This window comes from Ammospiza nelsoni, chromosome 3, assembly GCF_027579445.1.
Source record: "Ammospiza nelsoni isolate bAmmNel1 chromosome 3, bAmmNel1.pri, whole genome shotgun sequence".
NCBI classification, from domain to species: domain Eukaryota; kingdom Metazoa; phylum Chordata; class Aves; order Passeriformes; family Passerellidae; genus Ammospiza; species Ammospiza nelsoni.
This window is the reverse complement of record NC_080635.1, coordinates 23,122,811-23,132,943: the sequence shown is the minus strand read 5'-3', so window position 1 is coordinate 23,132,943 and position 10,133 is coordinate 23,122,811. Positions and strand designations below refer to the sequence as shown.

General features: G+C 49.1%; 2 protein-coding genes across 2 annotated transcripts in view; both read left to right on the top strand.

The window, feature by feature from the left end:
- Positions 1 to 1,752: 1,752 nt before the first annotated feature.
- On the top strand, positions 1,753 to 2,472 carry LOC132070671 (oocyte zinc finger protein XlCOF19-like). Its single transcript, XM_059467655.1, has 2 exons — positions 1,753 to 1,939; positions 2,042 to 2,472. The coding sequence occupies exons 1-2, from the start codon at positions 1,753 to 1,755 to the stop codon at positions 2,470 to 2,472; spliced, it is 618 nt and encodes a 205-aa protein (XP_059323638.1).
- Positions 2,473 to 7,730: 5,258 nt separating this feature from the next.
- Positions 7,731 to 10,133, top strand: part of PPP2R5A (protein phosphatase 2 regulatory subunit B'alpha) — a 41,817-nt gene continuing 39,414 nt past the window's right edge. Inside the window, exon 1 of the mRNA XM_059468695.1 lies at positions 7,731 to 8,588. Coding sequence (XP_059324678.1) covers positions 8,438 to 8,588 — 151 coding nt within the window. The 5' untranslated portion in view covers positions 7,731 to 8,437. The remainder of the gene's footprint in view (positions 8,589 to 10,133) is intronic.

The following is a 10,133-nucleotide window of genomic DNA, read 5'->3' as shown; positions in this document are numbered from 1 at the left end:
TGGGCCGTGCAGAGCTGCCTGCTTGGAGAACTTGGCTCTGTTTCCAGCTGCTGAGTCGCAGCAGAGACACACGGAAATATAAAAATACTTTTCTGCTATTATTCTCCTCAGAGAATAGAACTACAAGGGAATAGAGTTACAATTCTAGATGCAGACACAATACAGAAAGTTTTTTGCACAGTAAAAGTGCTTGGAAACCCTGGTAGAGCAAAGCCTTTCCACCTCGGATTTAGGGAGAGATTTTCCCTATCCTCTTCATTTCTCTGCACAACAGCCTGCATATATATCTGGTTTGCAACTCTTGGCCATGTTTTGTACTTTCCTGGCTGCCACATTCATCAAGCTTCCAAGCAGCTGATTCTTAGCATGCAGTAATTCTTGTTAGCCTGCTAAGAAGCTGACAGAATAAACCTTGCTGTTTGTTTAATTCCCTTCACTGAGCATTAGGAATTACTTCTGAAAGAACTCGGGCTTCCAGGTGCTCTTTTTTACATGCAAGAATTTCATACCAGAAGTAGTTCCCTCTCATTTCCTAAACGCTGTGTTGAACAATCTTTAAAGCTGAAGATAGTGCTCATGGGCATTTATGAGGCTCTGATTTGCCACAGACAAAAGCATGTAGGACGTGGTAGTGGAAAGGCTACAGTGTTTTTTGTTGCTGGCAGTGGCAGCTGGCGACATTTTTGCATTTCAGTGAATACAGGTGCCATTTATTAGATTTAAAAATGCTATGAATCCAGTCCTCTTGCTGAAGATCTTTACCCATTTGTATACATAAAATGCAAATAAATATTCAGCACCGAGAACAGATTAATTAATACACATATGCTCATGTTTTGTAGATTCTTACAAAGGAAATATCATTATGGCAGAGATGCTAACTGACTTTGAAAGCTTAGTTGTAAACCTATGTCCCTAAAGGGTGCTTTGCCTCTTACTGAGCCAGAAAGATTGCTGATGAATTCTCAGACAGCACTGTTTACACCCAAAATGACAGCTCAAGACACAGGCAGAATTAAGGAGTTAAACTCGGATACATCTTCATTGGACTATCAGTTACAATAAGCAGTGTATTTTTGCTTGTGCATACAAAATTCTTAAAATACATTCTTTATTTGCAACACAATCACACTGGATTGTCTGAGAGAAGACTCAATTCAAAGGTTTTTAAAATCACAACAAGAATCAGAGCTAGTTTTAACAATCCCTTGCCTGCATATACCCATACACATGGTTTTGCCTGGAAAGGCTGTGTCTTAGTTTACAAGATGTACCTGGAGGTGTGTATTCTATTCCCATCTGCTGGAGGTGGGGCAGTTACCTTGTTTTAATTGGGCAGTTTGCTTTATCTCTTCCACAACCCATCCTCCCTCCAGGGAGATATCTTCTGTTAATGGGCCACTGAGTGTCACTGATAAGCTACATCATCCCATTGTGAGAGGCTCCGCCCAGAGGGAGGAGCCAAACATTCCTAACTGGATATAATCTGAGACTTGGAACACCCTAGGCAGCCTTTTCCTCTGGATCCCAGAGGAGCAGCCTTTTTTCCACAGGATTCCCAGAGGAAGTCCAGATTCATCTACATCACCACTGGACCTTCAGAGGAAACCTACACCTTTCTACAGGATCACTGCTCCAAAAGAGCCACACCTGTCACTGCAGGAGGACTGCAGCCACCATTTAATAGGGCTGCTACCAACACCCTGACCCACAGCGTGTCAGGTTGGATTCTGACTCTGGAAGGAGTTGAGGATGGAGACCAAGGAGGACAAATCCCTGCGGCAGAACCTCGTGGAAGAGGCCATTTTGAGAGGCTCCACAGTGCAAGAATCTAACAGAGAGGAAAAGCCCCAGAGATCCCACACAAGGAATGGCTGCAGATCATGGGGATCTAAGGAAGAGCAACCCATTCCAGGCTGGGAAGGTGGCCGGAGATGCGGTCAGAGCTTGGAGCTGGGAGTCCATGAGCAGCTTCATGATGAGAAGTCACACAACTGTTCGAAATGTGGGAAGAGCTTCGGCAAGTGATCTGCCACTGGAGAATCCACTGGGGAACGGCCCTACAGGTGTGAGGAGTGTGGGAAGAGCTTCAGCCAGATCTCCCACCTAAGTGTCCACATGAGGAGCCACACCGGGGAGCAGCCCTTCGAGTGTGCGGAGTGCCAGAAGAGTTTCAGGAGGCTCTCCCACCTGACTGTCCACCTGAGGAGCCATACTGGGGAGAGGCCCTACGAGTGCTACAAATGCAGGAATAGGTTTCAGAGTTGGGCCAATCTCCTCCTGCACCAGCGGACTCACACAGAGGAGAGGCCCTTCTGCTGCCCCGACTGCGGGAAGGGCTTCAAGCAGAACTCCCACTTCATCACTCACCAGCGCATCCACAGCGGGGAGAAGCCCTATGAGTGTCCCGAGTGTGGCAAAAGGTTCAGGCACAACTCAGCCTTGACCAGACACCAACGGAGGCACCACTAAGGGAAGCCCTGCAAGTGCCAAGTGCGAGAAGATCTTGGCGTGCTGCTCCAGTGGGCTGGCTTTGCATCAGAGCCAATCACAGAAGTGACTTTCTAGGAGAAACTGCTACTAGTTTCCTCCATGTCTGACGAAAAACTAATTGGTAATTAGCTTTGAGAATTGACAGTCTGTTAAACCACTGAGAAAGCTGGAGATGCCCCCATGTATAGCTGCCAAGGGGCTGTCCTGCCACCGCAGGGCATTCCAGGCCCCCTGAGATTCCAAAACAGCCCCCACCATGGCCTGAAACCCATCACTGAGACTGCATTGCTGCTCAGCAGGGATCACATAATCATCTGCAGGCCCTGGGGTATACTAACTCTTTCAGTGCACAGATGAGACCCACAGACATCAAGACATCAATCTTCTCTGAAGTGAGAGACAAGGACAGAGTGAGGGTATGTAGAGGAACATGAAGACACCAAAGTCAGTGAAGAAAGAGTCAAGTCCCAGATTGGAGGGATGAGGACATTCCTTCATGTTTGGGCTGAAATCCTCTTATAAAACTATGAAGAAGAACATAATCGATACATCAGACTCTTTTTCTTTGTAACCCATTGAAAAGTATGGGGGAATGAAGGTTTCAAATTGTAGGTAAGAGCAAAGGCATTTATGCTAAAGTAAGCAGATGTTGAAGTAGCTGTGATTACATGAGAAGCTTGAACAGATAGGGAAGAGTGATGAAGACCTTTTGCCCACAGAGAAAGAAGAAGACCTGTGTTCCCAGAGATGAAGATGATCTCAGAGATAGATAAAGAGAACCCTTGCTCTTAAACAGCTCATCCTTAAAATAGTACCCCATAAATTGACATGGCCCATAAACACAGCTGTGGGAAAAGCTGTGAAAAAAAGGAGAGACTTCATGATTGCAGATTTCCAGGCGGTTGCTGTTCATGGAAATTAAAAACCATGAGAGAACTGTTTTCTTGTGGAGCGGTCTCCATAAATTGACAAGAGGGACTCCTCTCCCTAAGTGAACTGAAGACAGACTGTTCTAGAAGTGATAAGCTGACTGAATTGTTTCTGTGCATTGTTAGTGGGAAAGAAAAGGTTGTAGGGGAAGGAGAAATGTTCTAAAGGTTTTATTCTGATTATTATTGTTCTTTCTTTTAGCTACTGTTAATAAAGTTTTCTTTATACTTTTAAAGTTTTGAGCCTGCTTTACCTTCCTCCTAACCCTTTCTCACAGCAGGGAATGAGTAAATCTAGAGGGTACATGGGCATTTGACCAACACCAAACCCACTACAGGCTGTAATGAGGCACTTATAGGTATTCTGAAGGAAGTCAAACTCAGGACCCTTACATAGAAGATCTTGCCAACTAACCTCTGAATTCCAATCCCTGAATTTCACATTCTGCTCTGGGAGGAGGGTGATGGATGGCCCTGAGATAACTAATGTTGTATTATTCAAGGGTTTATCAAGCAGAAGACTTGGGAACACTTTTGCTAGACATCAACTATCCAACATAGACTACAGAACATGTAAACATACAATTTATCTAGAACTAGGTGAATATCTCACTTGGTTTTACTGGGGCATGAGTCCAGGAAGTATTTTACTCTAGGACTAAGCCCCTCGCATTTGCAGACAGGCTGAGTGAGTTGGAGTTGTTCAGCCTGGAAAGGAGAAGATTCCAGGGAGACATTAGAGCACTTCCTGTATCTAAAGGGGGTCTACAAGAGAGTTGGAGAGGGACTTACTAGAAGGGACAAGACAAGGGGGCTTACTAGTGACAGGACAAGGGACAATAGCTTTAAACTGAAAAAGGGTAGATTTAGATCACATATAAGGAAGAAGTTCATGATTGTAAGGGTGGTGAGGCACTGAAACAGAAGCTCAGCTCTGTTTCTCTACAGCCTCAGCCCAGAGGAGCTGTAAATGTCTCATCCCTGGAAGAGCTCAAAGCCAGGTTGGATGGGGCTTTGGGCAACCTGGCCTAGTGGAAGATGACCTTTCCCATGGCAAGGGGTTTGGAACAAGATGATCTTTAAGGTTCCTTCCAAGCCAGGAGATTCTGTGATTCCATGAAATACCCTGAAAAACTGCTGGGGTTGTGCAGTATAAACATAAGCACAGTTGCAGCCAACAGGGCTTTTCATTTTCATTTTGAGAGGGAAATAAAATTTTCTCCACAAACTTTCTTGGCTGAGAGTTCATCCACTTTGAGCATCCTCTTTACAGAAACATTCCTCCCATTGTCTCTGAGAAGAGCTAGATTTCTGGCAGCTTGGCCTACAAGCATCCATATAGCTGAATGGGAAAGCAGAGCTGTAGTTAACTCCTCATCTGCTGGCAGCCAGGCAACTCCCTGCAGCAAAAATCCGGTAGCAACCTGGTACTTGAAGCACTAGGTTTGCAAGCCAACTTGGCCAGGATTCTGCAAGTTAATGATGTGTCATGTTTTTGTTCACCTTTCCAAAGGTTTCTCTTCTGGGTAAAAAGACGATAAGAAAGTGCAGGAAATAATAATCTGTGGCTAAATGAAAAGAAGTGTAAATGTGACTTTCAGTAAAATCTGCTCCAGAATGTTGCTTCTCCATTCTGAACAATGATCATGAGTGATAATGAGCTTTCTTCCAAGCTAGAGACATGTGAGAAGTTATGCAGAATCAGGGCCTCAGTGCACATTGAGGGCCCTGATTTAGGAGTGGGAATAACTTGGCATAACATTACTATTCACACCATTCTCTGTGGACACCACAGACTTCAATGAATTGAATGTGGAGCCAGCAGCTTGTAACCTGGCATCGTCCCCGTGTGCCTTTAAATACACTCTGGAAAGCAGGGCCTTCAGAAGCTGACTCAGAGCAGCTCCGACAGCTGTGCGGGAAGCAGAAAGCAGGGAAGGGCAATCTCCAGCCCTCTCAAACACAGACTGCCACTCACAGCTCTTGCTTCCATTTTTTATCTCCAAATACCCCAGTCCAGCAGGCCTGTATGTTTCAATGATTTCACATATTGATGTAATTCCACTGACTTCACATGTAACTTAAAGCAATCTTTACCATTTCAGTTTGGGAAACCGTAGCTGGTCACCAGAGATGCTGCTCATTCTTTTCTGAAACAGAAGAGTTACATTAAAAGGGCAAAAGAAAACTCAATGGCTAGAAGTACTTCTCATTTATTTGAGAGAATAAATGTTTTGTTTTGTGCAGCTGACTCAGATTTCACCAATGTTTCTTTTACAAATGATACACGAAGATGCAGTCTGAAAATATCTTTCAGTGCGGTCAATATGAAAATCCCATCATTGCAAGGAGGTCTTGGTGTCATGAACAGATTTTTTACAGCACATTTTCAAACAGCACTTCTAAGCCTAAGCAACCTTGGGGAAAACATTTCAAACCTCAGAATAAAACCCATTTTTACATTAACTAGAACTTGCATAAAGCTTCCTTAACTCTGAAATACTGATGAACCTCTAAGATAGACTCTTTTAGCCTGAGAACTGGCAGCAAGGCTTGAGTTGCCAATAAACAGTACCCAGGATATGCTGGGCAGTGTCAGTTTCTAAAAATGGGTGCAGAAGAAAATGACAGCTGTTGGAGGGCAGGCAGGAACAGAGGAACACACTGACACAGGGGCTTGGCCCCAGTGATCTCTCAGTAAGGTGGGCCTTGAAGTGAAGTGGGAATTAACCAGGTAAGGAATGCAAGGATTTCCTTTACTGCAATCAATACAGGAGCTGGCAGGTTAAAGGACAAGTGCCTAAAGACTGCTATGTTTTCTGTAAAATGGATTTTGTAATATAAAAGAAATTAAATGAAAAATCTACAACACCTACAAGAAGGATAAAAGTATATTACATCAGTACCCTATAATTTCTAGATAGGTTCTACCCAGGATTGAATCTAAAGTGTAGAAAAGGATTCTCTGAGCTCAGCTCAGCAGGTAGGGGTCATAGAATATTCTGAGCCAGAAAAGACCTACAGGGATCATTGAGTCCAACTCTTCAGTGAACGGCCCATGCTCCCTCTCTCTTACTAAAGATTATCACCAAAAGCAAAGAAGATAAGAAGTGCACAAGTTAGAGACTGAGTTGACAGAGGAAAGGAAAATGAAAAGAGACAGAAGAGAGAGATCAGTTTCTACCGAACAGGCTTCCACGCTCTTAGTCTTTTATATTCACATAGAGCTATAATCATTTGGCTTTTGATTAATGGCTTATACACACAAAGTCCAACTGATGTCATGAAGGCATTTTACATTTATGGCGATCTTACTGTATTTATGCCCTACCACAGCGACTGAAACTTGTGTGTGTGCTTAAAATACTACAAATACTTATTTGCTGAATTGCTATCCCAACCTATATAGTAAAAAGAAATGTGCTGACGTGCCCAAAGCTTAGCTCTAGTGAATGGCTCCAAGGTAAGGCATCCCGCGTGTTAGCAGCTCCGACCGGGGGAGGGTGGAACAGGATACGGGACAGCGGCGCAATCGGGCTTTAGCGCTGCCCCGCAGCGCACAGAGCCGTGCCTCTGTCACGGGTCTCCGGTGTCCCGGCGAGCCTGCAGCCCGAGCCGAGCCCCCGGACGCGCTCAGAGCTCGGGATCGGTTCCTCGGAGCGCACCCATCCCGGGAATCCCAGCCCGTGCTGGGCTCGGGCAGCGCCGAGCCTCCCGCCCGCGCCACGGGACCTGCGGACAGGGACAAACACCGCCGGCCGTCCAACAACCGAGCCCGGCGGAACGGACGGGCGACACGAAGCGCTGAGGCGTCGGGAGGGTGGGCGAAAAGAAAAAAAATTAGTCGGGAGCAGTGGGGAGATGGAGCGGAGATGCGCGACTCCCGGCGCTCCCGGTCCAGCACCCTTTGGGGGTGTCCCCGTCTCCGGAGGGCTCGGGTCCCGCCGTGCCCGCCGCGCCGCTTCCCTCCCCGCCGCGGGATTGGCCGGCGCGCGCCCCGCCCGCCATCCCGCCCCTTCCCCTTCCCGTTCCCCTGCCCCTTCCCCCCGCCGGGAAACCCCGCCAGCCCCGCCTCCCCCGCGCCCCGTTGGAGGAGCCGGCTGTCAATCATCCGGTCCCCGACGCGCGGCCCAACTCCCGCGTTCTCCCCAGGCCGCCGCGGGCGGAGCAGGGGGCGTTCTGCGCTTCTCTCCCTCCATTGGTGGCTCTGGGCCGTCAATCACCTGTCGCCGCCAACCGCGGGCGCTGCCACCGCCCCCGCCCCGCCCCTCCCCCCTCCCTCCGCTCAACTCCGCTCGCTCCGCCAAGTTGCGCGGCCGCTGCCCGGCGGCTCCGCGGTTCTGGCGGCGCCACGCGCGGCGGCCCCCGGCGGAGCGCGGTCAGGCGGGATGACGGCGGAGGCGCGGGGAGCGCCTGGTGGCGGCTGAAGGCGGGCACGGAGCGCGTGGAGGCGAGCGGCTGAAGCTCAGTGGCGAGTCCGGCCGATGACAGCGGGCTCGACTGAAGGGGACGCAGAGCGAACGAAGCGGGAGCGGGGCAGCAGCGGCGCCGCCGAGCCCGTCCCGCGGAGGCTCGTGCCGCGCCTGCCCTGAGGACAGCGGGACCCCGGCGGGGAAAGTTTGGCGCTCGCCCGCCCCAGTCCCGCCGGGCAAAGTTGTCTTTGGGTTTGTTTGTTTGTTTTCCCTTTCCTCCTCCTCCTCCTCCTCCCCCCTTCCGCTCCCCCGGCGGCTCCGTGCGGGGAGGAAACGGCGAGGGAAGCAGGAACTGAGGAGCGACCCGGGAGCCTCCCCAGCGCCCGGCAGAGCCCGCTCCGCTCCTCTCGTCGTCCGTGCGGTGTGTGAGCGCAGCCAGGACTTCGTTTTTGGTGGTGTTTTTCGTTGTTGTTTTTTGTTGTTTTTTTTTTTTTTTTTTTTTTTTTTTTTTTTTTTTTTTTTTTAAGCCCCTTTGTTTTTTGCCCGCCCGCTTCTCCCTCCGGTAAAATATATGCTCGTGGAGAGCCGCCCCGCCGCCCAGCCATGTCGGCGGCCATCTCTGCCGCGGAGAAGGTGGATGGCTTCACACGGAAATCGGTGCGCAAGGCGCAGAGGCAGAAGCGCTCGCAGGGCTCCTCGCAGTTCCGCAGCCAGGGCAGCCCGGTGGAGCTCTCGCCGCTGCCCCAGCTCAAAGGTACGAGCCTGCCCTCCCGCCCTCCCCGCCGGCTGCAGGTGCCGCTGCCCACAGCGCCTGCCCCGGCTCGGCCCCTGCCCCGCGCCCTCTGCCCTTTAGCCGTGTCCTCCCCTGCCCCCGGCGCTTTCCAGGTAGGGACCCGCGGCTGGAATTCCTCCTCTGCCCGCACAAACCAGCGCCGCCGTCCCGGCCGCTGCTGACTCCGCTAAGTCGCCGCCCCCCTTTTCTGGCGGGTTCGCGTGTGCTTTAAGGGCTTATTGAGGAAAACGCAGACCGTAAGTTGAGTTGAGGAGTGCGGGCGATGGAGCGCTGAAAGCCGGGAGCTCCTCCCTCGGGGGTTTGCGGAGCGGAGCTGTGCCCGTGGTGTGACATCCCGAGTTAGCGGGGAGAGTTCCCGTCCGGCCGCTCCGTGCCGGGCTCCGCTCCCGGACAGCGCCGAGCGGCGTTCGCTGCTCTCCAGGAGCTGCCTCGGAGGCTCCTCCAGCGCGGTGCTCTGTGGAGACACTCACAGTGAATGAAAACTCTGGGTGCTGGCATTGCTGAAACAGAAAATACACAGTGAAGGTTTTATCCCCTGTGCCGCAGCTAAAATTGAGAAGGCTCAGTTCATTAGGTCACAGAAATGAATGCCGTTCATTGCAACATTGCACCTTCCACATCCTTGAACATCGGAGTACATTTCTGTATATTTTTAAAATTACGGAAAGGATATGTTGGGGAGGGAATATAAAACTTGTTATTAAAGCATTTGTCAGGGACTTGGAAAATAAGGAAGAGCGATTACCTTAACGTGACCTAGCATGTTAATTTTGCTTCCACTGGCTTTAAACTCTTAAGGCTTTTGAAGCTGCATCATATGACAGTGAAAAAAAAAATCTGATTTGCAGCAAATAATCAAAATCCGAAAGACACAGCAAATGTAAAAATATTCCTAGGTACTGAGGTGGGGTTTTTCTTCCAGTTTGATTTTTATGGCATTTACAATCATGTCTCTAGTATTTCAAGGCTGTCACGTTTTGCTGCTCTTTGAGTGACAGATGTACATGAATCATAAATCTGGCTCTTAGCAGAAATGTTATTGACTAGAAATAAGCTTAGGCAGGGGAGTAACAAGGGCAGGGTTGTTTGTTTGGGTTTAACGTGTTTGTTGCAGTGGTTTTGGGTGTTAGTTTTAACGAGAGCAGGGGTGTTCTTGCTGCTTGCTTTGGGCTTTCCTTCCTCTATGAAGTTGTGTCCTGTCTTGGTCCACTGCTTTGATTTGAGGGATTGACAACCTGGATAACTTGTTTGAAATCAAGTTTTTGCTATTCCCATGCTGTTCAGACCATACATTTTCCTCAGGGCTGAATTTGAGAAACCACACTTGAGACTTTTATAAAGGCCCTTGGTAAATACTGCACATAGGTGGCAGGCTTCAGAAAGTTTGAGTCCTGGTTCAGCAACAGTTAAACATACGTGTGTTATGCAGGGAGCAATTCCAGCTTAAATTAGCAAAATGTCCAAGTTTACATTCTTTGCTGAGCTGGGACTTTAATATTAAAAATT